At 43.8% G+C, this 14,842-nt stretch overlaps 1 protein-coding gene across 7 annotated transcripts in view; it reads left to right on the forward strand.

Annotated features, from left to right (window-relative positions):
- RASGRP1 (RAS guanyl releasing protein 1) overlaps positions 1-14,842 on the forward strand; it is a 215,855-nt gene that overhangs the window by 179,594 nt on the left and 21,419 nt on the right. For 3 of the 7 annotated variants that reach the window (XM_044271594.1, XM_044271592.1, XM_044271589.1), the window contains exons 2-6: positions 4,481-4,662; positions 12,912-13,017; positions 13,530-13,592; positions 13,695-13,826; positions 14,208-14,361. In XM_044271594.1, coding sequence (XP_044127529.1) covers positions 4,590-4,662; positions 12,912-13,017; positions 13,530-13,592; positions 13,695-13,826; positions 14,208-14,361 — 528 coding nt within the window. In that variant the 5' untranslated portion in view covers positions 4,481-4,589. Of the gene's footprint in view, positions 1-3,025; positions 3,148-4,480; positions 4,663-12,911; positions 13,018-13,529; positions 13,593-13,694; positions 13,827-14,207; positions 14,362-14,842 lie in introns of those variants that run through there. The other 4 variants (XM_044271593.1, XM_044271591.1, XM_044271590.1 and 1 more) reach the window with 2 other exon arrangements.

Consider the following 14,842-nt stretch of genomic DNA (forward strand, 5'->3'; position numbering starts at 1 on the left):
ACAATAGGAGGCAGCGCTGAGGATCGCAGAGCGCAGCCGCACCGGTAACAGACACGTCCCGTTCCTCGATCCTCAGCGCTGCCTTCCATTGAGATGTAGGGGAGGCAGAAAGGACGCAGCCATGGGCAGGTTTTTGGCAGAATTTCAGCCTAGCTGTCTGTGCCAAAATTACTCTGTATAACACGCCGTGTAAATAGGCCCTAAGGGTGCTGCAACACTTCGTTTTTTGGGGGGGAGTTTTTAATTTTATTGATTTTTTTTTAGTTTTGTAAGAAGCTCCATGAAATTCATGTTTTTTCACAAGCATTATTGTGGGGTGGTGTTTTTTTGTTGCATCGCATTGCTTTTTTGTCCAAATCCCAGCATGCTCTGGGTGTGGCAATGTTACAATTATCACACCCGGAGCATGCTGTGATTTGGGAAAAAAAAGCATTTCGCGTGTGGCCGCTTCTTTAGGAGGACCGGTATGGTGAACTTAGATGAAAAAGGATCGGATTTCTTTTTTTTATTTTGCTCCTGGCAGTTTTAAAATCCATATCACAGGTCAATTTCCACATATAGTTTTTCCACAGCGTGTGGATGAGATTTGGTAAATTGACAAAATCCAGACAGAAAATCTGCGCTATGTGAACGTACACTATGGGCGCCTGCATACAGATGACGTGGTTTTTTTCCCACGTGGATTATGTGCGGAGAAACCACGGCGTAATACAGTGTGGCTGCTCGTGAGTTTTCAGCGAAATTTCAACTGTTTGAGCGAAAATGACTCTGTAAAACCTTAAGGGTACATGACGACATTTCATGTAACGTATTTCAATGGCGTCACAATGCATCATGCGACGTGCAGTCGTCAAGTTGGGTTTTGTTGCGACTGTCGCATTGTGACAACATTGAAATACATTATGAAAAGTCGCCATGTAGCCGTACCCTCTTTTCTGCGATTAGCTACTAGCTGTGTTAGGTTGTCATTCGAGGAATCTTCACTTAATTTTTTATAGAAAGAAATGGGAATTTAGACATTTTTTTCTTTCTCAGATCCCCCAGCAAACATAAGCTGCCATTACAGCAGCCTGTATTCTGTAAAGGCAATCTTTCCCCATGGACTCCGTCTGACAGAAGGATAAGGTCTTGCACTGAATGTATACGCACAATATAACTTGGTTATTTAGTTGTCTCCAAGGTGATTGTGGAGATTTTTTCTTGAGAAATTCATTGGTACAGCAGTCACGTCAGCCAGTTTTATAGGCTTGTCTCTGGCGTTCAGACTTCCGGCATGTGATTAATTCTTAATTCTTCAGCTCACCTTCAAGAAAGTGACGCTGTGCTGCCTACCAGATCCTGGGTGTTGCAGTGTGTTACGTTCTGTCATGACCGAAAACCCCCTAGTCCATTACATAGCGCCATGAGAAGACCTCCAAGAAGTGACTCATTAGCCAGAGGGGCTCGCTGCATCATCTCACTCTGTGTAAGGGGTTCTACCTTACCCTAAGTTTACACCTGAGCGTTTTACAGCGCGTTCAAACGCGCTGTAAAACGCTCAACACATGAAAACCAATGCTTCCCTATGGGAATGGTTCTCACCTGGGCGTTTTACAGCGCGTACGATCGCGCTGTAAAACGCCCGACGCATAATCAAGTTCTTGAGCTTCTTTGGGGCGTTTTGACGCGCGTTTGTGGCCATAGGACACTGCAGTCAATCACACAAACGCGCGTTTACTATTGCAAAAAACGTGCATAAAAACGTGTGACAAAAATGCGCGTAAAACGCGCGTTTGAGAAACGCTCAGGTGTGAAAGCAGGGTTAAGGTGACGCCAGAATCCACCCTATAATAATACAGAAGTCTATGGGAAATTGAAAAAACACCACACCCTGCATGCTGCGATTTCCGAAAAATTGCTTAAGGCCGCGTTCACATCTGCGCCGTGAACTTCGACAGTCTGTTCTGGCAGAGGACCGTGCATCGCTGGATCTCCTTTCACTATAATGGGATCCAGACGCTTTCTATAAATATAAGTCGGCCAAAAAAATTAAAAAAATACCACAATCATTTTTTTTTTGTTTGGCGGAAAGACGGCATACGGTATATGCTAGAAAGCGTCTGGATCCCATTATAGTGGAAGGAGATCCAGCGATGCACAGTCCTCCGGAACTTTTGTGCTGAGTTCACAACACAGATGTGAACACGGCCTAAAGGAGCAAAAAATGCTGCTAGGTATTTAGCAATTTCAGGTTGGCCAACATTAAGGGAGCATTCGCACAACCGTATACAATATCTCTGCCTGTAAATGTTTAGGGGTTGTGCAGTGGTGTAATATTGATGCAGCGTCTAAATAACAGGTGTGGGGGGGGGGCACACTTCAAAAGGAAACACTAAATGGGATAGTGATGATACACTTTATTATATAAAAAATATATTTAAGAACATACCCCTAAAACATACATAAAATATGGTACATCAATCAATATGAACCAAGTAAGTGCACACTCAGTTGCAAAAATGTAATATAACATTTTAGAACTTACTTGGTTCATATTGATTGATGTACCATATTTTATGTATGTTTTAGGGGTATGTTCTTAAATATATTTTTTATATAATAAAGTGTATCATCACTATCCCATTTAGTGTTTCCTTTTGAAGTGTGCCCCCCCACACCTGTTATTTACACTCGGTCCTGAGGGTGGGACCAGGGGGTGTGCACCTTATCCATATAGGAAGGGGGTGAGCCGCTGTATTTTTTATATTTTCAGTTGTGTAATATTGATGACCTATCCTCTATCAGACCGGCGGGGGTCCAACTCCTGGTGTCTGGATGAGTTGTGGCACTTGTGTGAGCGCTGCTTCCTCTTCATAGTTTATCTGCATGTCGTCAACTCTGTAGAGGCGGCAACGTGTAATTATAACTGCTCGTCAGTAGGAGAAGAAGCTGTAATTACACCGCCGCTTCAAAGGAGACAACCCACAGGTAGACCCTGCAGATCTGCGGGGGTGCCAGGAGTCGGACCCCTGCTGATCTGATATCAGTGACCTGTCCTGAGGGTAAGGTAGTGTTTCTCACAATGCTTGTGTAACATAGCCAGCATAGTCTACTAGGACTCCAGAACAATCACTGCTTCCTGTACTGCCACAGACTACAGCATCCCAGGTTCGTATTATTTTTAGGATTGTATAAAGGGAACCTGTCACCATGAAAGTGCAGTGTAATCTGCAGGCTTCATGTTATAGAGCAGGAGGAGCTGAGCAGACTGATATATACGGTAGTTTTAGGGGAAAAGCCTCCAAAAAACCTTTAACTTATACATTTATATCTCTGCTCTTTTTGCTCATTCACTGTGATCTGAGATTGATGGCATTCTCTGTAGTGTTGTGCAAGGAGAACTATGGATCATAGATCCGAATTTGCTTCGGTCAAAACTTTGTCGTTATCTCCAAAGTCTCGCAAGTCTTCGTGAATAACTTGAAAACAGTTTTAAAACTGGGATCCGAAGTCGGCGTCAGTACACAGGTAACAGTAGGTACCAAAGCCGACTTCGGATCCCAGTTTTAAAATAGTTTTCAAGTTGAAAAATCAAAGTCTGAAATGATTCACCGAAGTCTCGAAAGACTTCGGAGATGACGAATTTCACCTCGGCACAGCCCATACATTTGAATGTTGTAGAGAGACGGATCTCCGTACAGCATTTAAACAAAGTTTTGAGCGAAGCGACTTCGGATCTATTTTCTGAAGCTCGCTTCGCTCAACACTAATTCTCTGTAGAAGACAGCATATCCATATTTAAATCCGCAGTATAAAGATACTTTCCATGTGCATTCCACATTTTTCTCACGGACCAGAACAGGGCAGGTTCTATAACTTGTGGAACGGCCATATGGATCCATAAAATATAGGGACGTGTGCATGACCCCACAAGAATGAAAGGGTCCGTGTACTGTCTGCAGTGCACTGAAGAAACATACAGCTGTGTGCAGAGATAGCGGTCAGTCACGGATAGAGCGGCCCCCAGGTACAGCCCAGCTCAGAAAGATCAGGGAAAGTAATAGCATTACAAGTGAATCTCTTCCCACAAAGCTATGGCAGAGAGTAGTCAAGACCACCAGAAGCCACATCATAAATTAGGTGCATCCTCCCGAAGTCCGTGCACCTAAAGTGTACGGCAGTTCTAAACCACCATAGATTTCTGGCTTCATTTACGGCGAATCTGAAGATAAATATGTAAAAAAAAAAAAACACATCATCCCCTCCTTGCTAACAATTAATAAATGACTGTAATGTTTCCACATAGACCAGAGGTACAGGTTCTTGATTGTCACTTTTCCTGGAAGGAGAGCTGAAAGTACTGATTTGTGGCTGGAGGAGGAGGAGGAGGAGGAGGAGGTAACCTTCTTCACCAGCACTGGGCTCTATAGATCCTGACATTTCATGTTCTGTCTAATGGTAGCTGTACAGCCGTCTAATCTGTCGTCTCTCTCTTTCTCAGTAGACCTGCACATGGCTGTACCACTATTCCTAGACTGGCGCTGGAATTGAAGCAAATCATCCATTGCACCTCGCATCCCAAACTTCCCCAGGTCACCCCCATACGGGTGATGATGCCTCTAGGACAGCTTATCAAGGGGGCCAGCTTGGACGAACTGATCCAGATGTGCATTCAAACTTTTGGTGAGTTATTACGACTCTTGTCACGTGGTTATGCCCTTGGGTGCACTACACGAAGCAATCTCAGCTCTGCTACATCTGCACTAATCGAATGTATAGCTGTGATTTTCCATATGTTTGCAGATTACTGATAACTGTATATGCAGGGTGGGTTTGTGTAATTTTGCGCGGTGCTGCATTGTCGCAGCAGTAATCTGTTGTCCGGGACACAGAGGGACAAAGTGACCTGAAGGAACTGGAGGATTTCAGCATTTCTCTGTGCCAAGGTGCTTAGTCATGGGACCAGTCAGCTAGTATACCAGCTGGTACAGCCAGAAAACCAGATTTCCAAATATGCGATGTACTATACTTATTTCACTATTGTATTCAATGAATGTACATATATATATACTTGTCCAAGTCACCGAGGGGAATCTAAGAGACAACCCATCTCCCCTACAAAACTACATTTCTGGACATAGGAGCATGTATGGATTTTATGTAACGTACTGTGTTCAAAATTGTTTTTTTTCCCCCAAGAAAGTCAGCTCTAGCCCTAACTTTAGAGGCATAAACTGGAGATCCTCACCCCCCAAAGCAAAATCGGTAACAGCGGATCCTCAACTGCCATGCATCATTTAGCGGCCTGAGTGCCATGGACTTCTGTAGACCTGACATGGAGGGAACACGGTAGTCATTAGTGAAGCTGTTACAGCCAGAAGACCCAGACCACCAATGGTTTTTCTCCACATGGGTCCAACGTCTTATAGCCATAATACAGACATTTGTAATCGGCAATTCCCAACTTACTGCAGCCATGAAATGTGTTCACATTACAGATGTGTGAAATACATGTACCCCATCACAGTGCCAAGGCAAGAAGTGGTTAACATGCAGTGTGCCTAGTGGAAAATGGAAAATTCCTGAAAGACCCCCTCCCCATGAAGGAGGCAACTGTGAAGATGAACAATACCCCATATCTTGAAAAGAAAACATTGTCTATCCTATGTTGGTGTGGCTGGTGCCAGGGCTGCAGATAAGCACTGTCCCTGCTAACAGATGAGGACAAGTCTGTGTCCCTAAACCACTCATCACCCACCAGTTTTACGGGGCCCATATCTGGATTTTGTAATACATTTTATAGCCAATTTAAAGAGTATAATTTATATTTAATTAATTTATATAGCATAAATAATAGCAATTTCCTAATGTGTTTTATATATCATTTAGTGACACCACAGGTTCTCATAGTAATCTACAGAGCTGTGAAAAGTTACACACCCTGTACTTTTACAACTTTATTATGGGTAGGCGGTCATCTTATTTTTTTTCAATGTTTTAGGCTACTTTCACATCTGCGATTTTAACTCATGTTTTGATATCCAGCAGAGAATCTCAAAACCTTAATTAAATGGATCTGCTCCATTTGATACATCCCGTTTCGGTCGGATCCTGTTGTATTAAATCAAAACTGAACAAACCTGATCAGGCCTGAAAATCATTATTAGGATACTTTCACACTAGAGTTTTAGTTTCCAGTATGGAGATCCGTCATAGGGGCTCAATACCAGGAAAAAAACGCTTCAGTTTTGTCCCCATTCATTGTCAATGGGCACAAAACTGAACTTAACAGAACAGAATGCTCCAAAATGTATTCCATTCCGTTTAGTTGTGTTCCCATACCGGAGAGCAAACCGCAACATGTTGTAGTCTGCTTTCCGTCCTGGGATGTGGAGCAAGACGAATCCGGCATGACCCCCAATGGAAGTCAATGGGGACGGATCCATATTCTCTGTCACAATCTGACACAATAGAAAATGTACTTTCAATGGAGTTCATGACGGATCCGTCTTGGCTATGTTACCGATAACACAACCAAATTCGTCCATAACGGATGCAGATGGTTGTATTATCAGTAATGGAAGCGTTTTTGCTGAACCCATACGGATCCAGTAAAAATGCTAGTGTGAAAGTAGCTTAAGTCAGTGGGCGCTGGATCCGTTTTTTTCTATAACGACCATTGATTTTTATGCCTGATCAGGTTTGTTCAGTTTTGCAAACCAGCCCCAAAACGCAACTGAACTGATGCATCCTGATCAGTTTTGTCCCTATTGACAATGAATGGGGACAAAACTGATCCGATTAATTCAGGTTTTGAGATCTTCTCCCGGATCTTAAAACCTGAATTAAAAACGCAGATGTAAAAGTAGCCGCCCAATGACTCCCAGGCTCTTCCCGTCATGGTCAGTGCCGTCCAAGTCACCTTCCCATAAACCCTGGGGACAGAGACTGAAAATGCGCTAGATTTCACATTTGTGACTGTACATACACAGTGTATATTAATACGTCCAGGGCGATTCTGGGCACTGACTTTGAAGGCGATTCATCTCATTTGCGTAAAAACATGAAGCCTTTTTTAGATATAATACTGGAATATATAGAATGAATATTTAGGGGACATGAAAACATGATGCCCCTCTTCTCCAGTGATAAGTTATTACTAATCTTCATTGAAGGCCACCAGTATGTGATTGATGCTGACGGGATCAGGGGAGGATTCTTCTTTTGCCTTTGAGGATGGAGTCAGAATGAATGTGCCTTCTTACATTTCCGTCTGCTCTCATACTGGTGGCAGAGGTCCATGTGCCGCACTCATTTCTCACAGAGACACTCAGGACGGTACAGCTTGCTTCCTGTCTTCTGGAGGTATTGAAGCTTGCACGGTACAATGTGGTCGCTTACACAGTAAATGTTAAAGTGCCTTTTTCCAGTAAAATAGAAAACCACCATTAAGGCCACAGGTGCACGGCCATATCACGCCTCTGTTTTGTAAGGAGCCATAACATGGCCCCCAGTGTAGTACATGGGACCTTTATAGTATCGTCATAGGTCCATTTGTACAGTCTGTCAGAAAATAAGTTGTGAGGGGCTCCCTTGGATGCAGGTATGCTCCCCTAAAAGCGTAGTCCACAGCAGTGAACGGACACAGTGCGGCTTTATACTAGAGGGCCATATGGCCTCCATGTGATGAAATATATGGCCTCAACTTAGTGTACGCAGTCCCTCAGAGCGTCCATCACATGGTTGCACCATTACAGCAGTAACGCAGCCTATCCACACTCGTCAATGATAAATCTGCTGCGCGGTGCAGGGGCACCAGGTGGAGAATGTATTGCGGGATAACTTGGCAGACAGAGTAGCCTCATGAGTTAATATGGCTGACCGTGGTTGATGTCAGACGGCTACTTCCTGTTGAATGGAAGCAGGAGTCTAGTCCCACCGATGACCAGCTCTGAGTATCCGCCCTTGAATGTCTGCCATGTGCACTGCAGCACTCCTCCCTACCTACCATAGACTGTAGTAGAGGGGGGGGGGGGTGCACTCTTCTACTCTTTCTCCTCCCATTCTAGGTTGCATTTTACTTGACACAATGGGACTTATGGCATCCCTCTTTACTCGTTAGGTGGGACCTGGAGGTTTCTGAGATCTTCCTCTATTGCTTGGGCTACAACGTGACCTATTAGACTGGTTTCACAGCAGGATTAGTGGCCAGGGGTGTTATCCCGTAAAAAATGAAAATCAGACATCATATAGTACATGACAATATCTTCCTAACAAAGATCTGCCGCAGTTTTTAGCACATGTATTTTGGCGTGTAGACGTTGCCTCACAGAAGTTGCTGCCACATGGACGTATATTCATGGGATAAAGTACACGATTTAAATGTGGATGTCGCCCTACGCATTGTAGAAGGTCAAATCCACAGTGAGAATCTGCAGCCTGGTCCATGAAAGGTCTCCTGTCATCATAAAATGTAGGTTATGGGGCGGGTTTCTGTAAGTTCACAGCTTTGTCACCCCCTCGGAGCTCAGCTGAAATGTCACTGTCCTGGCACCAATCACAATGTGCTTGACGTGAGAACCTCAAGCTGCGTCCGAATCAATGGAGAATGACATCAGGAGACTTTGTTGTCACCTCTTACAAGCAGTTAACCATTTATTACTTTCTGACCTCCCGCCCTCTAAACTAGAGGGTCTCTATAAAGGTTAGGTAACCGGGATATAGTCAAGCCCAGGTCAATGGTCTTCTACAACTAGCAAGGATGGGAATACACAACGTGGACATCCACGCATCACTGCTGTGTTTCTGACAGTGACATTAACCTCTTAGTGGGCAGCCTGTTTGGGGTCTTAGTGATAAAACAAATGTTTTCATCACATTACAAGAGCTATAATTTTAGTTTTTCATCCCAGAGATAAAAGTCCCAAGGCATTATAGGTGTTGGTCCACCTTGGCCATTCGGGGGAAATATCACTAGGATTTGGCCCCAATGTCTGATAGGTGCGGGTCCCATCTCTGGAACCTGCACCCATACTTAGAACAGAGCCCGCAAAATGCTGGAAGGTGCACGGGACATGTGTGGCTGCACTCCATTCTTTTCTATAGGACTGCTGGATATAGCAAAGTGGCGCGCTCAGCTGTTTTCTGACGTCCCATTGAAATGAATGGGAAGCGCACAGCACAAGCGCGGCCACCACTCCATTCACTTCCGACTAGCAGTACCCTACAATCAGCTGTTTGAAGGGGCCGGGGAGCTTGGACTAGTGCTGCAGCCTCCTCATAGTAATGCCTTTCACGTGAATGGGACTAAGCGGCAAAAAGGCCATGCAACCGATGGACGTGATGTTGCAAGCCGAGGAAGAGGCCCCTTCCAACGGCTGATTGGCATGGGTTCCAGGAGCTGGACTTCCTCTGATCAGGTACTAATGACCCATCCATAGGATAAGTCTTCAACTTTTCAGTCCTGGACAACCCCTTTACTAGAAAAATTCCTCCATGGTAATAACAATCATTATCATCTGTTCATGTACCACCAGCCTAAAAAAAAATCACGGACACAGCAATTTTTTTTCACAGACTAGAAAAAATGGCCCCTATTTTCACGGACTGTCCAGGAATTTACGAACATACAGAATTGTCCACCAAATTGTGCATTGTAGACGCTCGGCTTTGCTTTGCTAGTTTTACTGGTAGACTGAGAACCGCCTGCAGGAGCTCTGTCTGGATCCAGAATGGCCAGATGTTACTGTGTGCCTACCATTGTCCATTGACTATGAAGGGATCTGGCTACTACCCGGCAAATATGCTGGGATTCAGCTGGAACAAAAACACTGCACTGGTATATTTGCTGGGTAGCCGCATTATAGTCAATGGGGCAGGCATGCGGTAACATCCGTCCGTGCCGGATCCAGAGAGCTCCTGCAAGCTGTTGTCCGCTGGAGAGCTCTAACTCAGATGTGGAAGAAGCCTTATAGAGGCAAAGATTCACTATACCGACCTAGCTCTGTATCCAGGGGCAGATTGGCCATAGACCTTACAGGGACCCCCCAGTGGACCGAAGCCCAGGGGGCCACCCAAGCTCTCCTGATGGCCACAGGCCAGGTACATAATGGTCTGATGCTCAATGCCACGATTGCCCTCCTGAGGGACGGTGATACAGTTGAATACTGGCGGCAGTAGTTTCTGCTGCACTGTGGTATTAGATTCTGCTGGGGAGGTACTTTGTGCTGCACTTATGTTCCCCCATCTTCTATCAATTTAGTCCCGCCTACAACATGGGACCACTTTTTTTTACCAGGGCCACTTTAAATTTCAAATCCACCTCTTTTTATATCTAAATACCTTGGCCAAGGCTTGATGGTGCTCCTGGAACCCAGAACATGGAGCACATGTCCTCCAGCTTCAACCCTGTATTGTGTCTTCACCGCTTATAACTCCCTACAGAGTAGTTACTGATACAACAATACAAATGTGCCAGGCGCAGCACCCATATAGCCCAAAACTCACAAGTGCTGTATGATTGCTGAATTGTGAATTGATATCTCAGGAAAAGTCCTGGTTTCTTTGTCTTGCTGAATTTTGGATACTTGCTTGTTAAGGGGCTGGAGAGTCATACAAGCATACTAGAGCCACACCTGTCTAGTGCATGAACCTGGGACTGCAAAGTATAAAACACTATAGCAGGCTCCACATATACCCTACCTATAGGAAGATGTAATCCCCTGCCATGAAAGCTACAAAATGTAAGAGGAGCATTCCTCAAAGTCTGTCAGCCATGATCTTAGCAAAAACCTATAGCTGTCATTTAACTATCCTTGAGTGTTGCCTCATTGCGGGGGACTGCGGTATGTGGTACCCAGAGAACAGGAATCAATTGGAAACCCCCCGGGGACTGATTCAGTGCTGGGAAATGTGGGAGGAACATTAACAAAAGAAAGTCTATTGTTTGTCACTCTGGAAGAAAATGGAGGAAAATTGCAATCACATTAGCATTAATACAACAAGTTTCCCTGAATGGAAATGCGGCAGGAACTCTTCTAACCTGTTTGAACAGAAGAAGTGAAATGGAGAAACGGCCTCCTTAATTTAGATTCATTTTCCATGACATGATGTTCAAAGTAAATGACAGATTATGTGCTAAAGTGGTATCTTATGTTCTGGGAGTGATCGTAGAAAAAAACACTTGTCACACTATAATAATCCTGAGTACCTTTGCATGCTACTGCTTATGTAACTGGGACAAAGCCACAGGCTGGTGTGATAACATGCAACGTGCTCCACAGACCTCAGCATGTGCTGTTCTCCCTCGTACCCTCTCCTGGATGTAGTGCGTGCTCGTACCATGTGCGAAATGTGAACACCCCCCACCTTCCTTTCTCTAAGCTCATCATCTTAAAATGACTCTCAAAACCACTTCTTGTAAACTGTAATAAGCGAGAACGAGAGAGGAAGCTCATAGCCAAGTCTGAGGGACCAAAAGAGAGCAGATACTTCCTGCCTAGTCTGTACTGATGTGAACATGGAACATAAAAAGGAGCCTACAACGGAGACCTATACCTTAATATTAGAGCATGATGCCACCGTAACAGTCAGGGGCTGGTTGTATATCTGTATAACAGATACCAGCTTTCATGGAGATCAGATGACCTCACATAAATTTTATTACTGGCCTCCTAAACAGTACAACTCAGAATGTAAAAATTAAAGGAATATGGATCAGACATATTGGATTTTTATATGTCCAATACCTTGGTCTCCCCAGAAGATATCCTCCACCTCTCGTTATGGCAGCAAACATGCATGCTCGGGCAGTCCATGCAGCATGTTTGTGTTCAGGGAGATGTGTCATCAGATGATCACTGTGGGTTCTGCTCCCTGCACTCCTGCAACCAGTTGATTTTGCTGTGGGACGTCGTGGCCAGCCAAGGCTTTCCCCATGCAGGAAATGTAATATTACATGGTGGCTATTCAGATGAATGGTCATCCAAGGGTGGCTGAAGCCTACCAAAATGGGATCCTTACTGCCTCTAGATGCCTGTCTATGATCTCCATGTGCCCTACATGAGCCTGAGGACAGTGGTTGTATTCGTGAGACAACTGCTTCAAATGGAATCTGTCACCCCGATTTTGGACTATTAGCTACAGTAATACATGAGTTAGTACTTCAGATGAAGACTCCAGATCACAATTTTTTTTTGTTTCCTACTACCCCTGATTGCCCTGCTGTCAGCTCTCAAAGCTGCACTGAAATATACAGTCCTGACTGCTGTGCTGTTCTAACATAATGGAGAGGTCTCCTGTGCGCATGCGCAGCAGTCTTGACAATGGATTTCAACTCGCCTCTGAGCGCCAACAGTAGAGGAATGGGGGGCAGTATGAAAATAAAAAATAGTGATGTGGACATCTTATCTGCAGTACTACTCATGTATTACTGTAGAAAATGAGCCAAAATTGGAATGGCTGATTCCCTTTAAAGTTGAGGGATATAGGTGTCAAATGTATACACAGTACTGTCAGCTATTTCCTGTGTATAGCTAGCTTTAGAAGTATCTTTGGCATCTAGTTTTGCTCACACATTAGAAAACTGCATGCAAGAGACTTTCCTACTGTCTTGCGTATAGTTCCTATGTGTTGTCGTGGTAACAGACTACAAACCCTGTGTAGTCTGATACTGCAGTGATACTTCCACCTGTCCTAGTAATTAGCAGGATCCACAACATAAGTCAAGTCAAATAAGGGACTATTTTTTTGTAGGACCAGAATTTGTACCTGCGCCCATATTGACGTCACAACACTTGTGTTTACCGGCGGCAGCATGAATGTCATATCTCGTCCTGCTGATGATGTTCTCCCGAGCAGGAAAGCAGAGTTCCTGTTACCTTATTAGATTGGATTCACTCTTGTAATCTTTATAACCGTTATCTCTCTTGCAGATTCTGATGGAAATGTTTGCCAGGGCAGTGAGCTGGTACAAATCATGCTGACCATGCATGGCTTCCTGATTCCCTCAGCAGACCTGCTCAACAAGCTCAGGAAACTATATCCTTTGCTGCATCAAAAACACCATAGAAGTCAGTTGAGGGTCATAAATTGTTGTGTGTCCTGTTCTCTTGCACATGGATGAAATGAATGGGTCAGGATTCAGTGTGGGTGCTATGGGTTCACTACACGCATCGCACCCATGCGGGAAAACTCGCTTGTGTGAAAGGGGCCTAAGTGGAATAAAAAATCCAAATGCCCGGAGAGTGGCATGCATATGTTTGTGAGCATGTGTGCTAGTATTGACAGGCGTGTGCTCATGAGGGTACAGGTAATGAGGATTCTCATGGGGGAGGCATAACCTGGCAACAGAGAGATTACGTCCAACGCTTGTTTATTCTATAACCTACTTAAACCTCATCCTGTCTCAGAAAACAGAAAATCTTCAGTGTTTCACACGGTACATAGCACGTGAATACAGCTACAGTAGTCTCCAGTAATCTACACTCCTTCTCCCCTTTTCCTATAGCTCTGTTTTATTAGATCTTTTTACCTTAACTGAAATTCCATACATATGAGGAGGCTTTGGAGAAGAGGTCACTGATGTTCTGCAGAAAAATCTGCTACTTTGTGAGGTGGGCTGATGACTCTGCTTCTCTGTCTCTCTTGTTCATGGCTTTCCAGCCATGTGCCCCATTCACTGTGGTGTTAATAACGCCTCCAATTATTCACACTAGGTATTGGATCACAGAACTTTGGACCATGTTTAAAACAGACATGCGACTAACTCAGACCATGGAAGACTTCCAAGAGATGGTGCAAGTACATGGCGAAGAGTCACACCGGCATCTTCTGGACGTTGCGCAAATGTAAGTAGTTAAACTTCACAACCATCAGTCTATCTATCTAATATCTATCTCATATCTATCTATCTATCTCATATCTATCTATCTATCTCATATCTATCTATCTATCTCATGTCTATCTATCTATCTCTGTCTATCTATTTTATATATATTTATTTATCTATCTATCTACATATCTATCTATCTATCTCATATCTATCTAATATCTATCTCATATCTATCTATCTATCTCATATCTATCTATCTATCTCATATCTATATATCTATCTAATATCTATATCATATCTATATCATATCTATCTATCTAATATCTATCTCATATCTATCTATTTATCTATCTACATATCTATCTCATATCTTTTGTATCCTTTTCTACAATTCTAGAAACTCTCGGGAGTGGTCAAGAAAGCTGACACAAAGAATAAAGTCAAACTGCAGCAAGAAGAGGAAGGTCTCCCTTCTCTTTGACCACCTGGAGCCACAAGAACTTGCAGAACACTTGACTTATCTTGAATTTAAATCATTCCGCAGAATTTCTGTAAGTGATCAGGACAAAGTATGTGATCTGCTCCACACAACAATACTAGGGACTAAAAGCATAATGCTTTACTGATTGCATCCATAGATAAAACATAAACCGGTGGAGTAGACAGAACTAAAGGTAGCGCCGGGTCAGTATTGTATCAGTAATACAATGTGATTTGCCCTGTTCTAGATACATCATATACTGCCTAGTGCTATGAAGTAGGAATGGACATAGCCATTTATCCTACAAGATAGTAAATGGATCAGTTCAGGATAAAGTGACAAATACTCAGACCACAGTGCAGCCATGATGCATGTCTCACTCTTGCTTCATATGGGGGAAGAAGAGGTTTCAAAACACAAAGTATGGCAACATAAGGGTCATGCTATATGGGATTCTGTGTTAGGCCTATTATGCTGTGGAAGAATCTGGCTTAGGCCTCATGCACACGATGTATCCATTTTGTGGTCCACTAATCGTGGATCCACAAAAC

The sequence above is a fragment of the Bufo gargarizans genome, chromosome 11 (genome assembly GCF_014858855.1).
Source record: "Bufo gargarizans isolate SCDJY-AF-19 chromosome 11, ASM1485885v1, whole genome shotgun sequence".
NCBI classification, from domain to species: Eukaryota; Metazoa; Chordata; class Amphibia; order Anura; family Bufonidae; genus Bufo; species Bufo gargarizans.